The 18,961-nt window shown below is 42.8% G+C and overlaps 1 protein-coding gene, 1 non-coding gene and 1 pseudogene across 2 annotated transcripts in view; all 3 read right to left on the bottom strand.

Annotated features, from left to right (window-relative positions):
- Positions 1–2,267: 2,267 nt before the first annotated feature.
- On the bottom strand, positions 2,268–2,371 carry LOC115934746 (U6 spliceosomal RNA). The gene has a single exon (XR_004070508.1). It is a non-coding gene; the product is annotated as a U6 spliceosomal RNA (small nuclear RNA).
- Positions 2,372–2,940: 569 nt separating this feature from the next.
- Positions 2,941–18,961, bottom strand: part of LOC101131099 (butyrophilin-like protein 8) — a 42,339-nt gene continuing 26,318 nt past the window's right edge. Inside the window, exons 4-8 of the mRNA XM_019026501.4 lie at positions 6,549–6,662; positions 5,796–5,816; positions 5,225–5,251; positions 4,904–4,930; positions 2,941–4,318 (exon numbers count right to left, since the gene is read on the bottom strand). Coding sequence (XP_018882046.4) covers positions 3,780–4,318; positions 4,904–4,930; positions 5,225–5,251; positions 5,796–5,816; positions 6,549–6,662 — 728 coding nt within the window. The 3' untranslated portion in view covers positions 2,941–3,779. The remainder of the gene's footprint in view (positions 4,319–4,903; positions 4,931–5,224; positions 5,252–5,795; positions 5,817–6,548; positions 6,663–18,961) is intronic.
- On the bottom strand, positions 8,260–8,430 carry LOC109026800 (small ribosomal subunit protein uS14-like; annotated as a pseudogene).

Genomic DNA, 18,961 nt, shown 5'->3' with positions numbered 1-18,961 from the left:
GCCTGTCTTGCTAGGTTGGGGAAGTTCTCCTGGGTAATATTCTGAAGTGTGTTTTCCAACTTGGTTCCATTCTCCCCATCACTTTCAGGGACCCTGATCAATCATAGGTTTGGTCTTTTCACATACTCCCATATTTCTTGGAGGTTTTGTTTGTTCCTTTTCATTCTTTTTCTCTAATCTTGTCTTCATGCCCTATTTCAGTAAGTTGTTCTTCAGTCTCTCATATCCTTTCTTCCTCTTGATCGATTCGGCTATTGATACTTGTGTATGCTTCACGAAGTTCTCGTGCTGTCTTTTTCAGCTCCATGAGGTCATTTATGTTCTCCTCTAAACTGGTTATCCTAGTTAGCCATTCCTATAACCTTCTGTCAACGTTCTTAGCTTCATTGCATTTGGTTAGAACATGCCCCTTTACCTCAGAGGAGTTTGTTATTACCCATATTCTGAAGCCTACTTCTGTCAATTTGGCAATTCTTTCAAACTCATTTTCTGTCCAGTTTTGTGCCCTTACTAGACAGGAGTTATGATCATTTGGGGAAGAGGCATTCTGATTTTTGAAATTTCCAGCATTTTTAAGCTGGTTTTTCCTCATCTTTGTGGATTTATCTACCTTTGATCTTTGAGGCTGATGACCTGTGGTTGGGGTTTTTGTGTGGGGATCCTTTTGTTGATGTTGATGTTACTGCTTTCTGTTTGTTAGTTTTTCTTCTAACAGTCAGACCCCTTTTCTGCAGGTCTGCTGCAGTTTGCTGGAGGTCCACTCCAGACCCTATTTGCCTGGGTATCACCAGTGGAGGCTGCAGAACAGCAAAGATTGCTGCCTGCTCCTTCCTCTGGAAGCTTCATCTTAGAGGGGCACCAGCCTGATGCCAACAAGAGCTCTCCTGTATGAGGTGTCTGTCAACACCTGTTGGGAGGTCTCTCCCCATCAGGTGGCACAGGGGTCAGGGACCCACTTGAGGAGGCAGTCTGTCCCTTAGCAGAGCTCGAGTGCTGTGCTGGGAGAGCCCTCCTTGTCAGCATCTGCTGCTCTCTGCAGAGCCAGCAGGCAGGAACGTTTAAGTCCACTGAAGCTGCACCCACAGCCGCCCCTTCCGCCAGGTACTCTGTCCAAGGGAGTTGGGACTTTTATCTATAAGCCCCTGACTGGGACTGCTGCCTTTCTTTCAGAGATGCCCTGCCCAGTGAGGAGGAATCTAGAGAGGCAGCCTGGCCACAGCCTCTTTGCCGTGCTGTGTTGAGTTCTGCCCAGTCCAAACTTCCAGGCCTCCTTATCACTGTCAGGGGAAAACCACCTATTCAAGCCCCAGTAATGACAGATGCCCCTCCTCCAACCAAGCTCCAGGTCAGCTCCAGACTGCTGTGCTGGCAGCAGGAATTTCAAGCCAGTGGCTCTTAGCTTGCTGGGCTCCGTGGGAGTGGGACCCGCTGAGTGAGCCCACTTGGCTCCCTAGCTTCAGCCCCCTTTCCAGGGGGTGAACAGTTCTGTCTTGCTGTGGTTCCAGGCGCCACTAGGGTATGAAAAAACACTCCTGCAGCTAGCTCAGTGTCTGCCCAAACAGCCACCCAGTTTTGTGCTTGAAACCCAGGGCCCTGGTGGTGTAGTCACATGAGGGACTCTCCTGTTCTGTGGATTGCAAAAATCGTGGGAAACGCGTAGTGTCTGGGCCAGATAGCACAGTCCCTCACAGCTTCCCTTGGCTGGTGGAGGGAGGCCCCCCACTCCTTGCATTTCCTGGGTTGAGGCAACACCCCACCCTGCTTCTGCTCGCCTTCCATGGGCTGCACCCACTGCCTAACCAGTCCCAATGAGATGAACAGGGTACCTCAGTTGGAAATGCAGAAATCCCCTGCCTTCTGCATTGGTCTCGCTGGCAGGCCAGAGCGTTCCTATTCAGACATCTTGCCAGATCCTTCCCATGTTTTTCTTTTCTTTTCTTTTTTTTTTTTTTTGAGACGGAGTCTCGCTCTGTTGCCCAGGCTGGAGTGCAGTGGCGCCATCTCGGCTTACTGCAAGCTCCGCCCCCTGGGTTCATGCCATTCTCCTGCCTCAGCCTCCCGAGTAGCTGGGACTACAGGTGTCCACCACCGCGCCCAGCTAATTTTTTGTGTTTTTAGTAGAGACGGGGTTTCGTCATGTTAGCCAGGATGGTCTCAATCTCCTGACCTCATGATCCACCCGCCTCAGCCTCCCAAAGTGCTGGGATTACAGGCGTGAGCCACCGCGCCCAGCCCGCCAATGTTTTTCTTTATCATAAAATTAAATTTAAAATATGGAACACTTCATGAATTTGCATGTCCTCCTTGTGCAGGGGCCACGCTAATCTCTGTATCATTGCAATTTTACTAAACGTGCTGCCAAAGCAAGCACTACTTGTAATAATTTCTGTGAGATTTAATGATTTTGTGTGTATAACAATATTCTTTTTTATTTCCGAGTAGCACTTTATTTGCATGGATATATCATAATTTGTTATCAATTGGTGAGCTTTGTGTTGTTTTCAGATTTTGGCTATTACAAATAAAGCTGCTATGAACATTCACGGATTTCCTTTTCTCTTGGAAAAATAATTAGAAGGCCATGCTGGATCATATGGTTAGTGACTGCTGAACTTTTAAAGGAACTACTGAACTGTTTTCCAAAGTGACCATATTATTTGACAGTCCCACGAGCAGTGTATGAGAGTTCCTTCCCTCCACATCCTCACCAACACTTGCTATTGTCAGTCTTTGTAATTTTAGCCACTTTAATAGCTGGTAATGGTATCTTGTTGTGGTTTTCGTTTGCATTTTCTTAGTGTTTAATGACATTAAGTATCTCTTCCTGTGCTTATTTTTCATCTGTATATCTTCCTTGTTGACAGGTTTTATCAGTAATGATGGTGGCTTTATGAAACTTTTTTTCTACATCGTTGAAATGATCATATGGTTTTCTTTTTTACTTTATTAATGTGCTGAATTACACTGGTTGATATTTAAATATTAAACCAACTCTGCATTTGTGGGACAAACCACACTGAGTAGTTATATATCATCTTTAAATATATTGTTTAGTTTAATTTGCTAAAATTTTATTTAGAATTTTTGTGTCTGTGTTAATGAGGGATATGGACCTGTAGTTTTCCTTCCTCTTCATCTGTTTTCTTTGCCTGGTTTTGGTATCAGGTAATGCTGGGCTTATAGAATCAGTGAAAAATCCTCCCTCCTCTTTATTCTTTGAGCCTCACAAAGCAGGTGTTCAATAACTATTCCATGGGTGATTTGGTATAGAGAAAAGTAAATTAATGTGGAATAAGCAAACAGAGTTTATGGTGGGAAAATGTATAATATAAAAACACATCATTAGCAAACACTGTGCCCTCAAACCTGCAAGCATGATTCACATTCATTGTCTCTTTAATCTTCACCTGTGAGGCGGGAATCACTCTCCGTGACTAACAAATGAGAAGCCTGGGAGGTTGTGACTTGTTCAAGGTCACTTGGCTGCATGGAGTTTTCACAAACTAAACCTAATGTGAGTCTATTCCGTCCCCACTTCAGGGCAGCCATGGCTTCTGACTCCCACAGGGTCAGGCCAATCCCTCCTCATCTGGAAGCTGTGACTGCTGCTGCTGCAGGGCTCCGGGAAGAAGAACCTCAGCTCCCTAAAGGAGAGTGGGGGGCGTGACTCTCTGTGCGCAGGCTCCGGAGAGGAAGCTGGGGCCACCTGTCGGGAGCACTCTCCCTTGGCTGTGTCTGGGTCTGTGGTGTGGGGCCCTTTAAGCAGCGTCTTCTCTGTCTCATCCCCAGGACACTGGACATATGAATATGGGAGTCCCCTTTTCCTCGTCATACATCGCATGCTGGATATAGGGTCTCAACAAGCCTTCAAACTGACATGTCAGCAGGGTGTAAATAAGGGACTGGTCATTTGTGTTGAAGAAGGAGATGGTCCCACCCTCACAGTCCAGGAAGACCCCTACTTGTGTAGGAGGGCTGCTGGGGGGGAGGCTGATAAAATGGAGATTGAATGTGAAATACAGATGTTCTGTTGTCAGTCTGAGGACCCAATACCCATTGCTGGGAGACAAAGTCGCATTGTTCTTCCCCCTGTCCACGTCATCCCGGCACACTCCCACATACCACCCTACGTTTTGTCCCACGTCCACCTCCCAGTAATGTTTCCCTGCTCGGAAACCCTGAGAAGCCACCACACTCTTCCTTGTAAATCTCTTCTCAGAGTGAGGCACCTCTTGGGGAGCTTTTCTATGGGTTACAGTTTTCAGATCAGAAACGCAGAGCTGCGGGTGAGCCGTCTCTGGATCCAGAGTCACCTCCACTGGGGTGTGGTGGGGGAGAGAGGAAGCATGAGTTACTGAAGAGGAAATCTGGGCTGGAACAAGAGGTCGACCCTCCCACTGCAGACTGGCTCCGGGTAGGATCCGGCCAGTCCCACTATCCCACCAGCCATGTACCTTCTCCAGGGCAGCCCCCGTGCCTCACTGATGCTTGGAGATGCTCAACCATGAGATGTTCAGCTCCTCTATATCACCCAGCCCTACCACTGCCCTCCCACGTAAGCCCTCTATTTGACTTTGTGAGACCTTGAGTGACTCCAGGATTCAGCTTCCTTCCACCCACCAGTTCCTGCTAACTTCACTTCGTTCCCCTTTGCACAGACCCCTAGAAGCCAGCTACTAATGCCCTCAGTTCCCTGGCGTCTTGCCTGTGACCCCTCCTAGCTGACCCAGTCCCTACGCTTTTCCCTCCAAGTCCTGGGCCAAGAAGTGTATTTAGAGGCAGCTGCACCCTGGGGTGGATTGGGGCATCACAGATTTGCTGTCTACAAGCTGGATGGGCTCCATATCTGTCACTGGTCATCTTCCTACTCCATGCCCACTGTCACCCTCTCAGGCGTTGGTACCTGCATGTTTCCTGGCGTCTCTCAATTCTGAAAGCAAGCAGACAGAGCAGGTAGTTCAGTGCTCACGTGGGAAACAGGGCGCAGGGAGAAGGGAGAGACCAAGGATTGGGACCATTTTTGAGTGTCATGGACCCTCTCAAGAGATCTGAAGAAGGCTATGGGGCTTCTCTACAAAATGCACCTCCCCCAGAATCTGCAATTTCAGAGTTCCCATCACAAGCTTGGCTCTGCAGGGACCCACGGGCCTCAGGATATAAAAATCCATAAACAAGAGACTTGGAAAGGAGTCATAAATGTGTGAAGAGGAATATTTTCTTTTACCTGCCTGTCCGTGCTTTCTTCTCCAGTCTGAAAAACAAAAACAAAAACAAAAAACACGTAAGAGGCTGACGTCACACAGCGGGGGCCCAGGGAGGGCGTGGGAGGAAATCCCTGCGAGTGATAACACTCTCACCCAGTTTATCCTGGAGTTTCCACGAAACAAAAAGCAGACTATTTAGTGGTTGATACAGAACTGGATAAAGTCTCAAAGCATCAGGCCAGGGGAGGTCGAGGATCACCCACAAATTTTTCTCAGGTTCCTCACTGTGGCCCACACACCCTCAGAGCTCATGATCAACACCTCTCCGCACCACACACAGAGCGAACCAACGGGCAGCAGGCACAGACAATTTGTGGGGACTTCCAGGCCCCGGGGCCTATCCTAAGCCCTCCAGATGTCCGAGGGGTAACTCATGAGCAGTGGATGGAGAGAGCGAGCAGCTGCTCTCCTCCACCTGCCGGTGCTTCCTGTCCAGCCTACAGCCAGGGTCGTCCAGAGGCTCAAACTGTGGATCAGGGAGGGACCCGGGAGAACCATGTGTGGGAGGCTCAGGACATGACACATACTTACCCAGTTCCGCCTGGATTTTCCCTGAAACAGAAACAGTATATTCAGTGGTGGACACAGGAGTGTGCAAGGTACAAACATGACGCTGGCTCCTTGCACAGGTGGGACGAGCTGCAGGTGTGAAGGGCAGGGCCTCTCCTAGGACACTTATATGTGCTCGTCTACCCAGCCCCTGCATGGAGTGTGGCTCTCCGGGGTGGAGCAAGAGATCAGGAAGGTGCATGCTAAGGAGAGGGACAACAGCTGGGATGCTGTGGAGGTGGGGATGGAGACGGGAGAAGGCGGCTGGGAGGGGAGGCGGGGGTGGCCTCACCCCCAAGGGGAAGTGTCACTCCCAAGGAGGAGGAAATTGGTTTTGGGGGTGAAAAGTCTTATTGAGACTGAATATAATTTTATCTTATTGTCAGTCACTTCTGCTTCCTCCTTTATGAATTTGTTCACCACATTAAAACTTTTTAATAGGAGTCTTGGTGTTGTTCATGGAAAATTATCCAAGCTCTCTCTATAGGTACTGAAAATCATTCATCCCCTTATTATTTGACCTAAATGAAGTAGCAAGGGCCTGTCGTAGTTGATATTTCCAGAGGAAGAGATGTTAGAATACCCTAGAGAAGGATGATTACTTTTTTGGGCCTGGGCCCCTGGAGGCTAGGACTAGAAGAAGAGAAGCAGCTGGGATGTGGGAGCATCTCTGATCCTGTCCCTGCTGGAACCATGAATAAGGCATCGGCCCATGCTTCTCTCTCTCTTGCTTACACTGGAATTTGGAGAAGAAAATCTTCAGTCCAACAATGCCAAAAAATAGGCCACAGCAGAGTATTCCCAGTACTTTGGTAGCCAGGTGCCATGATACAGGCTCGAAAAAGGTATCTGAAAAACAATCCCACAGACATTTTAGTTATTGGTGAACAAAAGACACAGTTCAATTCTTCTTTAAGGAGTCACCTTGTTCCCCACAATGGAAGAAATAGGTTTCTATAAATTCTCCTATAGGTTTAATACTTTGATTGTACTTTTGTTATAAAATGAGGTAGTGGTTCTATTTAATTTTCTTCTCAACAGATAACGACTGTGCCAACGTTTATTGAATGGACCTTCCTTTACACACTGATACGTGCAGCATCATCTCTGACCCAATAAGCTTTCTGTTTAGGTTTGGGTTTGTTTCTGGGCTCTCTGCTCTGTGTCGTTTGTCTACTTGTCCACTTTTGTGCCCATAATTTTGAGTGGCTTAATCACCACAGTTCCGGGATATGTCTTGGTATAAACTAGACTAAGTTTCCTCACTTCTTATTCAGTTGTGCCTTGGCAACTTTGCTCTGAAGACATAAATTTTTGTATTGACTTGTCAAGTACTAAGAAAATTCTGCTGAGATTTTGAATGGAATTGTATTGAATCTATAGATCAATTGAGAGAGAACTGATGTCTTAAAATATTTGCATCTTGTCTGAAAAACTATCTCTTCCCTCCTTTTATTACTATTATTTAAATTGACAAATCACATACATATTAATGGGTACGGTGTAACTCTTTGATGCATGCCTGCAATGTGGAACGATTAAATCAAGCTAATTAAGACATCCATCATCTCCCTTACTTATCATTTTTATGATGAGACATTTAAATTTTATTCTTTCTGTTATTCTGAAATATACAATATGTTATTATTAACTACAGTCACCCTGTTCTTCAGTAGACTTCAAAACATATTCCTCTTGTCTATCTCAATCTTTGCACCCTTTGACCAACAACTCCCCATTCTCTCTTGCCCTCTGCCCCAGCCTCTGGTAACATTCTACTCTCTATTGTTATGAGTTCAACTTTTTTAGCTTTGACATATATCAGATCACAAGAGATTCATCTTTCTGTGCTTGGCTTATTTCACTTAGCATAATGCCCTTCAGGTTTATCCTCAGAGTTACAAACGACAAAATGTCCATCCTTTTTTTAAAGGCTAAATATTGTATTCCATTGTATTTATAGATCACATTTTCTTTATCCATTCATCTGAATGATGGACACTTAGACTGAATTTAGCAATTGTGAGTAATACAGCTATTCCATCAACATATTGATTACAATCCATTTCCATATATTCCCACAAGTAGGACTGCTGAATCATAGAGTAGTTCTATTCTTAGTTTTTTGAGAAAACTCCATACTGTTTTCCATAATTGCCATACTAATTTACATTCCCACCAATAATGTATGAGTTCCTTTTCTCAGCATCCTTGCCAACACTTATCTTTAATCTTTTTGATAATAGCCATTCAAAGAGGTGTAAGGTGATATCTCATTGTGGTTTCATTTGCGTTTCCACAATGATTAGAGATGCTGAGCATTTCTTCATGTACCTGTTGTCCATTTATTTATTTATTTATTTATTAATGTTTATTTTATGTACAAAGAGCTATCATGGTTTTTCATTGCGTAGATGCCTTGGATAATCCATTCAAGGAAGAGCACTTAGTTCAACTTAATGAAACATATGTCCTTTGCGTGCTGATGGAAACACTGCCGGCACATATTGAGGCCGTATTTCCGGATCAGACCGTGCCGGTTTGAGCAGACTCGACAAGAGCAAGAACCCTGACCGAATTTTCATGAGTGGCTCCAGTACAGCTGCTGGTGACCCATCTTGCTCTCAGGAGTGCAACTAGGTGAAAGAAGAGAGTTAGTCTTCTAACTCTCAAATGTTCTCTTTGTGGTGAGAACATTCAAAATCCTCTCTTCTAGCTATTCTGAGTTAGAGACTGAATTTGTTTATCAGTTCTAAGAGGTTTTTTTGATGGAATCTTTAGTTTTTTTATATAAAGATTATGTTGTCTGCAAACAGGGACAATTAGACTTTCTCCTTTCCAATTTAGATGCCATTTATTTTTTTCTCTTGCCTGATTGCTCCGGCTAGGACTTCCAGTACTTTGTTGAATAAGAGTAGTAAAAGTGGGCATCCTTGTCTTGTTCCAGTTCTTATTGAAAAGCTTTCAACTTTTCCCCATTCTGTATGATGTTAGCTGTGAGTTTGTCATATGTGACCTTGATTGTGTTGAGGTACATTTCTTCTACATCTAAACTGTTGAGAGTTTATATCATGCAGGATGTTGAATTTCATCAAATATTTTTTAATGTCTATTGAGATGATCATATACTTTTTGGTCTTCATTCTGTTGGTGTGATATATGAAATTTATTGATTTCCATATGTTGAACCATCCTTGCATCCCTAGAATCAATCCCACTTAATCATGGTGTATATTCTTTTTGATATGCTATTGGATTTGGATTGCTAGTATTTTGTTGAGAATTTTTGCATCTATGTTCATAACGAATATTGGCCTGTAGCATTCTCCTTTTTGTTGTATTCTTTTCTGATTTTTGCATCAGGATAATACTGTCCTCACGGAATGAGTTTGGAAGAATTCCCACCCCTTCAACTTTTTGTAATACTTTAAGAAGAGAAGGTGTTAGTTCTTTAAAAGTTTAATAGAATCCAGCAGTGAAGTCATCTTGTTTTGGGCTTTTGTTTGTTGGGATACTTCCTACTGCTGATCCACTCTTGTTACTCATTATTAGTCTGATTAGGTTTTCTAGTTTTTCCTGACTCTATTTTAGTATGTTCCATGTGTTTATGAGTTTATCTACTTCTTTTACATTTTCCAATTTGTTGGCATATACTAGTTCTTTCTTTCTCTCCTTGCTTCCTTCCTTCCTTCCTTCCTTCCTTCCTCCCTTCCTTCCTCCCTCCCTTCCACCTCTTTCTTCTTGCTGTGTTTCCCAGGCTGCATCTCAATCTCAGCTCACTGCAGCCTCTGCCTCCCAGGTTCAATGATTCTCAGCCTCAGCCTCCTGAGTAGTTGGGGCTACAGGTGCATGCCACCAAGCCCAGCTAATTTTTATGGGTTTTTGTTGTTGTTGTTGTTGTTGTTGTTTAGTAGAGACAGGGTTTCACCACCATGTTGGCCAGGCTGGTTTCGAGCTCCTGACCTCAAGTGATTTGCCTGCCTTGGCCTCCCAAAGTGCTGAGATTACAGGCAGGAACAATTGTGCCCCGTGGCATATAGTTCTTAATAGTCTCCAATGATCCTTTGTATTTCTCTATTTCTCTGGTATCAGTTGTGATGCCTCCTTTTGGTTTCTGATTTTCTTTATTTGGATCTTCTCTCTTTTTTTCATAGGTATTCTAGCTAAGGGTTTGTTAATTTTATCTTTTCAAAACACAAACTCTTATTTTGTTGGTCTTTTGTCTTATAATTTTGGTCTTTATTTCATTTATTTCTCCTCTGATATTTATTATTTATTTCCTTCTACAAAATTTGGGCTTTGTTTCTTCTTGCCCTTCTAGTTTCTTGAGGCTAATTGTTTGGAGTTTTTTCTACTTGAAATATTTATACTTTTTATGATGTAGGCATTTATTGCTATAAACTTACCTCCTAGTACTGCTTTTACTATATCCCATATGTTTCGGTATCTTGTGTTTCTTTTTTTTTTTTTTTTCCTCTGAGATGAAGTCTTGCTCTGTCACCCAGGCTGAAGTGCAGCAGCATGATCTCAGCTCACTGCAACCTCTGCGTCCCTGGTTCAAGAGATTCTCCTGCCTCAGCCTCCCTAGTAGCTGGGATTAGCGCCACCATGCCCAGCCAATTTTTTGTATTTTTAGTAGAGACAGTGCTTCACCATGTTGGCCAGGCTGGTCTTGACCCCTTGACCTCGTGATCTGCCCACCTCAGCCTCCCAAAGTGCTGGGATCACAGGCATGAGCCACTGTGCCCAGCTGGTATGTTGTATTTATATTTTCATTTGTTTTAAGGGGTTCTTTAACTTTGTTTTTAATTTCTGCATTGAGCCAATGGTTGTTCAGAAGAATGTCATTTAATTTCCATGTATTTGTACAATTTCCAGTGTTCTTGTTATTGATTTCTTGTTTTATTCTATTGTGCCCTGAAAATATATTTGATATAGTTTTTATTTTAAAAAAAATTGTTGAGGTTGTTTTGTGGCCTAACATAAAATGTATCCTGCAGAATGTTCCATGTGCTGATGAGAAGAATGTGTATTCTGCAGCTTGTGGATAAAATGTTATGTAAATATCTGCTAGGTTCATTTGGTGTATAGGGTACAATAAATCCAGTGTTACTTTGTTGATTTTCTGTCTAGATGATCTGTCCAATGGTGAGTGTGGGGTGTTGAAGCCCCCAGCTTCAACAGCTAGACAGTTCAGCTAGACATTACATTAATTAATGTATTGGGATCTACCTTTCCCTTTAGATCTAGTAATATTTGCTTTATGAATTTTGGTGCTCTTGTATTGGGTTCATATATATTTACAATTGCTATATCCTCTTGTTGAATTGACCCCTTTATCATTAAATAATAATCTTCTTTGTCCCTTTTTACAGTTTTTGACTTAAAATCTATCTTATCTAATATAAGTATAGCTATTCTTGCTTGTTTTTTTTTCCTTTTGTGTGGAATACCATTCATCATCCCTCAATTTCAGTCTTTGTGTGTCTTTACAAGTGAAGTGAGTTTCTTCTGGGCAGCATATAATGGGATCTTTTTTCATTCATTCATTCATTTATTCATTCAGCCAATCTATATATTTTAATTAGGGAATTTAAACTATTTACATTCAAGGGTATTGTTGATGAGTGAGGACTTATTCCTGTCATTTTGTTAACTTTTTGTTCATTATTTTGTATATCCAAGTTTGATTCTTCCTCTCTTATCATTTCCCTTTGCCATTTGATGGATTACTATAGTGATAAAATTTGATTCCTTTCTCTTTCTCATTTTCATATCTATTCTTCCAGTGAGTTTTCTACCTTCAGGTGTTTTCATATGGTAGTTATCATCCTTTCCCTTCCAGATGTAGGACTCCCTTGAGCATTTCTTGTAAGACTGATCTAGTGGTGATAAATTCCCTCAGTTTTGCTTATCTAAAAAATATCTTTTTCTTCTTTATTTCCGAAGAATATCTTTGCTGGACATCATGTCTTAGTTGGCTTTTTTTTCCTTCCAGCACTTTGAACATAGTATCCCTTTCTCTCTTGGCCCGTAAGATTTCTGTTAAGAAATCTGCTGTTACCATCCTGACCAACATGGCGAAACCCCGTCTCTACTAAAAATACAAAAATTAGCTGGGTGTGGTGGTGCGTGCCTGTAATCCCAGCTACTCGAGAGGCTAAGGCAGGATAATCACTTGAACTAGGGAGTCAGAGGCTGCAGTGAGCCGAAATCGTGCCAGTGCATTCCAGCCTGGCGACAGAGCGAGACTCCATCAAAAAAAAAGAAAGGAAGGAAGGAAGGAAGGAAGGAAGGAAGGAAGGAAGGAAGGAAGGAAGGAAGAAAAGAAATCTGTTTTTAGTCTGATGGGAATTATCTTGTATGTAGCATGACACTTTTATCTTGCTCATTTTAGAATTCTCTGTTTGTCCTTTTGACAATTTGACTAAAATGTGCCATGTAGAGGACCTTTTTGTGTTGAATATATTTGGAAACTTTTAAGCTTCCTGGAACTGGATGTCCACATCTCTTCCAGGACTTGCGAAGTTTTCAGCTATTATTTTATTAAATAGGTTATTTACAACATCTCTCATCTCTTCTTCTGAAACTCACATAATATGAAAATTTTTTCACTTAATGGTATTTCATAAGTCCTGTATACTTTCTTCATTCTTTTTTCTCTTTCTTTTTTTCATCGGACTGGGTTATTTCAAAATACCTGTCTTCAAATTCAGAAATTCTTTCTTCTGATTCATCTCCTGTATGAATTTGAAAGGAATCAAATTTTATCACTATAGTAATCCATCAAATGGCAATGTTTTTATTTCATTCATTGAATTCCTTAGCTCCAAGATTCCTGTTTAGCTTTGTTTTGTAGTATCTGTCTCTCTGTTGAATATTTCTTTTTTTTTTTAATGGGGAAAGGGGCTTTTAAAAAGTATTTCATTTAGATCAAAAATTGTTGTCCTGATTTTGTTAAATTCTCCATTTCTAGTCTCTTGTGTCTCACTAAGTGTTCTTAAGATCATTATTTTGAACTCCTTTTCAGGCATTCATAGATTTTATTTTCCTTGGAGTCTGTTACTGAAGAATTACTGTGTTCCTTTGGAGGTGTCATATTTCCTTGGATTTTCATGTTTCTTGGGTTCCTACATTGATATCTGCAAATTTGGTGGAACAATAACCTCTTCCAATTTTATGGAATAACATTATATGTAAACCACCTGTTAGTTTTGTTGATGTTTTCTTCTGTTTTTCTACTCTCTATTTCTGCTCTAATTTTTGTTATTTCAAACATTTTCAACTTGGGGCTTCTTTTTTTTATTTTTCTAGTTCCCTGAGGTGGAAACTTTTATAGGCAAAGATGTTTTCCTGTAGATGAGTCCTATGGTGTTGGTTGGATATGTGGGTGCTGTATTATATTAATAATTTCCATGTAACTGCTTCAGCTGTAATCAACATTGGAAGTACCTTCAAGTGTGTCAATGTTGTAGGCTGTGTGTAGTTTTGGAGGCAATGGCACAGCTTTGCGGGGAGCTGGGGCCACCAGGCAGGCTGGTTTTTAGGCAAGGGCGGTGCACACCAAACATGACAGCTCCACTGGTCACTTGGTCCCAGGGGTGTACCAGTCGAGGAGGCAAGGTTACTAGAGGTGCCAGGTGCTGAGTGGGCCAGTACCTGGAGTCCTAGACGATGCACATAGCATGCAGCAGCTCTGCAGGTAAATGAGATATGGCCACCATCAGTGGTGGACACCAAATGGGCTGTTCCTGAGACTCCTGGGGGGCTGCGTGCAGCATGTAGTCACTCTGCCAATCAAGGATATGAAGTCATGGCAGCAGGTGCTGAGTGTGCCAGTCCTTGGAACCCTGGGGGATGCAGGCAGTGTTGTGGTGCCTCCACTGTTCCAGGGGGTGGTATTTCTGGTGGGAGCAGATGCTGGGCAGGCTAATTCCCAATTCCTGGGGAACATGTGTGGTGTACAGCACCTGTGACAGTTGAAAGTTTCGGCTCACTGGTGGTCTGGTCACATGTGACTCCACAAGTCCTTAGATCACTGGAGTCACATGTGGCAGGCAGCAGCTCCACCAATCAAGTGGTCAGGGTCACTGGTTGAGGGGATGGAGTGGCCAGTGGCAAGCTTCAACTGTGTTCATCCACAATTCCTGCAGAGCACACTACAGCAAGTGGCAGCTCTGCTAGTCAAGGACATCAAAACAATATTAATTCTTCCAATTATGAACACAGGATAGTTTTCCATTTGCTTGTGTTTTCCTCAATTTCTTTAATCAGTGTTTTATAATTTTCCATAATTTTAACCAGATCTTTCATCTCTGGTTAAATTTATATCTAAGTACTTTTTTGTTGCTATTGAAATTGTTTTCTTAATCTTTTTCAGATAGTTTTTCATTAGTGTATAGAAATGAAACTGATCTTTGTATGTTGATTTTGTATCTTTCAACATTACTAGACTTGTTTACCTGTTCCAATACTTTTTTGGCTAAGTCTTTAGGATTTTCTATATATAAGATCATGTTATTACTAAATAGAGACAATTTTACTTTTTTCTTTCCAATGTGGATACCTTTTCTTTCTTTCTTTTGCCTAACTGTGCTGGTTAGGACATCCAGCACTATGTTAGAAAGAAGTGCTGGGGTGGTGGCTCACGCCTGTAATCCCAGCACTTTCGGAGGACAAGGCAAGCAGATCACAAGGTCAAGAGATCGAGACCATCCTGGCCAACATGGTGAAACCCTGTCTCTACTAAAAATACAACAAAATTAGCTGGGTGTGGTGGCGCGTGCCTGTAGTCCCAGCTACTCGGGAGGCTGAGGCAGGAGAATCACTTGAACCCAGAAGACGGAGGTTGCAGTGAGCTGAGATCATGCCACTGCACTCCAGCCTGGCGACAGAGCAAGACGCACACACACACAAAAAAAAGAAGTTGTAAGAATGGGCATTCTTGTATTGTCCCTGATCTAGCAGGAAAAGTGTTCCACTTTTCATGTTTAAGTATGATGTTGATAACAGTGGCAGCCTGTCTGGAGCAGTTGCTCTGAAGATGCTGGCTGCAGCAGGGGAGGTGTGGCTGGGGCCATGTGCTCCATGGAGCCAGGTGGGGCTGGGAGGGGGCTGGGAATGGGGGGAGCCGCACTCTCTACCAAGTCCCCGGGGCAGGAGTCCTGTGCTCTGGAGCACAACTGCAGTCACCCAGCCGCAGCTCCAGACCCAGGCATCACTGTGCTCTCGGGGCCCTGGAAACCCTCTCTGCCCCTGCAGGCTCAGAAGTGCCTGCTCCTGCTTCCTACCCTCTCCCTGCTCCTGGTGTCCACTCCAGTGCAAAGCAAAGTTGTAGCCGAGTCCAGGCACTGTTGTGCCCAGCCAGGTATGCATGTGCTGGAGGCAGTGCTGACATGCCAGCTTCTGCCTCCTCAGCTCCTTCTGCACTTTGAGCACCAGTGAGCACAGGAGGGAGGACGACGGCTGAGGGCAGCTCTGCACAGGTCTGAAGGTCCAACTTAGCATGAACAGCCCAGGCGCCATGGATGGCATGTTGATGGTGGAAGGGAAACAGGTTCCTGGGTGGAAAGGGGCAGGTCCCTAACTACCTTCAAGCCAGGGATGACCTGAAGCCTGGGGGCTGGGCTGCCAGTTCCGGGTGGAGTCCACTGCCTGGAGTCAGAATTTACGGTGCTTTTTCCCAGCCACCCATGGCCATCCATGAACCAATCAGCATGCACTCCCTTCCTTCTGGGCCCATAAAAACCCCTAGACTCAGACAGACATCAGGACTATGAAGTGAGAAGCAGGAAGGAGCTACCCACTTGTTGGGATGACCTGCCTGCAGAAAGGAGCTACCCATTTCAGGTCTCCTGAGAATTGTTCTGTTGCTCAATAAAGCTCCTCACTGCCTTACTCACCCTCCAGTTATCTGTGTACCACACTCTTCCTGGATATGGGACAAGAACTTGGGAACCACTGAAAGGTGGGACTGAAAAAGCTGTAACACAAACAGGGCTGATACACACCACCCTGTTTGCAATGTTGCAGACAATGAGAAGGAGAGAAAAGCTGCAGCCCTTCCAGGAGCCCAGACCTAGGGCTTCCCATGCCAGGACTGTGACACCCTCTTTGGGCCTGTATGGTTTCTGGCATTTCCAAGCTTCCAGGCACCACCACATTCCCCTTGTCCAGACACAGGTGCCTACAGTGGAAGCCACTTGCAGTGCATCTGATCTAGCCACACAGAGGTTTACATGGAGCTGTCACCTGTGCTGGTGCCTAGAGCTGCCTGCTCCACCACAGCAGCCAGCATGCCTGGCTGTGCACAGTGGCCAGATTTTGTGCTCGCTCACTCATGCACTCCTCACTGCTCTGTGCCTGGCTCGCCCTTGGCAGGTGTGGGATCTGGACTGGTATCACAAGCCAAGCACAGCCTGCAAGGCCAAGGGGGCAGAACAAGCCCAATGGGCCTAAGAAAAACTTGGGCAAAGGTTTCCAGAGGAAAAGCAACACCCAAAGGATGCCATGGCAATGTTAGCTAGTCATATATGGCTTTTATTGTATTGAAGTACATTCCCTGTATACCTAATATGTTCAGAGATTTTTAATCATGAAAGGGTGCTGAATTTATCAAACATTTTCTATCAATTGAGATTATCATATGATTTTTATCCTTCACTTTGCTTATATGTTATATGACACTTATATTTGTATATATTGAACCATCCTTGCATCCTAGGGTTAAATCATACTTGGTCACAGTGGGCAATTCTTTTAATGTGCTATTTTATTTGGTTTACTAGTATTTGGTGGGGGGTGGAATTTTTGCATCTATTTTCATCAGGAATATTGGCCTGTAGTTTTCTTTTTTTTTTCAGTGTCCTTGTCTGATATTGGTATCAGGGTAATGTTGACCTTGTAAAATAAGTTTGGAAGTATGTCCTCTGTCATTTTTTGGAAGAGTTTGAGAAATGTTGGCAGTTTTTCTTTAAATGTTTGGTAGAATTCATCAGTGATATCACTGGGTCCTGGGCTTTTCTTTGATGGGAGAATTTTTATTACTAATTCAGTCTCCTTACTTATTATTGATCTGTTCTTTGGACATAATTCTTTTTTCTTTTTCTAGTTCCTTGATGTGTAACATTAGGCTGTTTATTAGAGATCCTTCTTCTTTGATACAGATGTCTATTGCTATAAATTTCCCTCTCATTTCTGCCTTAATGCACCCCATAAGTTTTGTGTGTTGTGTTTCCATTCTTGCTTGTCTCAAAATATTTTTTATTTCATTCTTGTTTTTTTCTGTGACCCATTGGTTGTTTGAAAGCATGTTGTTTAATTTCCACATATTTGCCTGTTTTCCAAGATTTCTATTGATTTCTAGGTTGTACCATTGTGGTCTGAAAATATACTTATTATGAGTTTAATCCTCTTAAATTTAAAACTTTTTATGTGGCCTAAGATATGATATGTTCTGGAGAATGTGCACTTGAGAAGAATGTGTGCTCTACCGGTGTTGGATGGAATATTCTGTATATGGCTATTAAGTCCATTTGCTCTAACACGTAGTTTAAGTCCAAAGTTTTCTTATTGATTGTGTGTCTAGATTATCTGTTCATTGCTGAAAGTGGGATTTGAGGTTCCCTACTTCTATTGTGTTGCAGTTTATCTCTCCTTAAAATATTTACTAACTGCTTTGATGTTTTGTGCATATATATTTACATTGTTATATGTTCTTGGTAAATTGATCCCTTTATTATTACATAATGATCTTTTTCTCTTTTTATAGTTACATACTTAAAGTCTATTTTGTCTCATATAAGTATAGCTACCACTGCTTTTTTTTTTTTTTTGGTTTTTATTTGCATGGAATATCCTTTTTCATCCCCTCACTTTCAGACTTTGTGTGTCTTTACTAGTAATGTGAGTCACTTATAGACAGTAGTATATGGTTGATTTTAAAAATACATTCAGCCAGTCTATGTATTTTAATTGGAGAATTTAACCCATTTACATTCAAGGTTATTTATAGGTACAGACTTCCATTTTATAATTTGTTTTATGTTGGTTTTGTAGATCTTTTATTTTTAATTCTTCTCTGGCTGTCTTCCTTTGAAATTTGATGATTTCTCACAGTTGCATGCTTTGAATCATTTGTTTTTTATTGTTTGTGCAATTGCTGTGGCTTTTTAAAAATTATACTTAAAATTGGCCAGGTGCAGTGGCTCACGCCTGTAATCCCAGCACTTTGGGAGGCCGAGGCAGGCGGATCACGAGGTCAGGAGATGGAGACCATCCTAGCTAACATGGTGAAACCCTGTCTCTACTAAAAATACAAAAAAAAATTAGCCAGGCATGGTGGCGGGCACCAGTAGTCCCAGCTACTTGGGAGACTAAGGCAGGAGAATGGTGTCAACCCGGGAGGGGGAGCTTGCAGTGAGCCGAGATTGTGCCGCTGCACTCCAGCCTGGGCGACAGAGCAAGACTCCATCTGAAAAAAAAAATTATACTTAAAGTTATGGGATACATTTGCAGAATGTGCAGGTTTGTTACATAGGTATACATGTGCCATGCTGGTTTGCCGCACCCATCAACTCATCATCTACATTAAGTATTTCTCCTAATGCTATCCCTCCTTAGCCCCCCAACCCTGACATGCCCCAGTGTGTGATATTCCCCTCCCTGTGTCCATGTGTTTTCATTGTTCAACTTCCACTTATGCTTGTTAATGGCTGCATAGTATTCAATGGTGTATATGTGTCACATTTTATTTATCCAGCCTATCATTGATGGGCATTTGGGTTGGTTCCAAGTCTTTGCTATTGTGAACAGTGCTGCAATAAACATACATGTGCATGTGTCTTTATAGTAGAATGATTTATAATCCTTTGAGTATATACTTAGTAATGGGATTGCTGGGTCAAATGGTATTTCTGGTTCTAGATCCTTGAGGAATCGCCACACTGTCTTCCACAGTGGTTGAACTAATTTACACTCCCACCAATAGAGTAAAAACTTTCCTATTTCTCCACATTCTCTCCAGCATGGGTTGTTTCCTGACTTTTTAATGATCACCATTCTAACTGGCACAAGATGGTATCTCATTGTACTTTTGATTTGCATTTCTCTAATGACCAGTGATGATGAGCTTTTTTTCACGTTTGTTG

This window comes from Gorilla gorilla, chromosome 4 (assembly GCF_029281585.2).
Source record: "Gorilla gorilla gorilla isolate KB3781 chromosome 4, NHGRI_mGorGor1-v2.1_pri, whole genome shotgun sequence".
Classification (NCBI taxonomy): Eukaryota; Metazoa; Chordata; class Mammalia; order Primates; family Hominidae; genus Gorilla; species Gorilla gorilla.
This window is presented reverse-complemented; position numbering and strand designations above follow the sequence as displayed.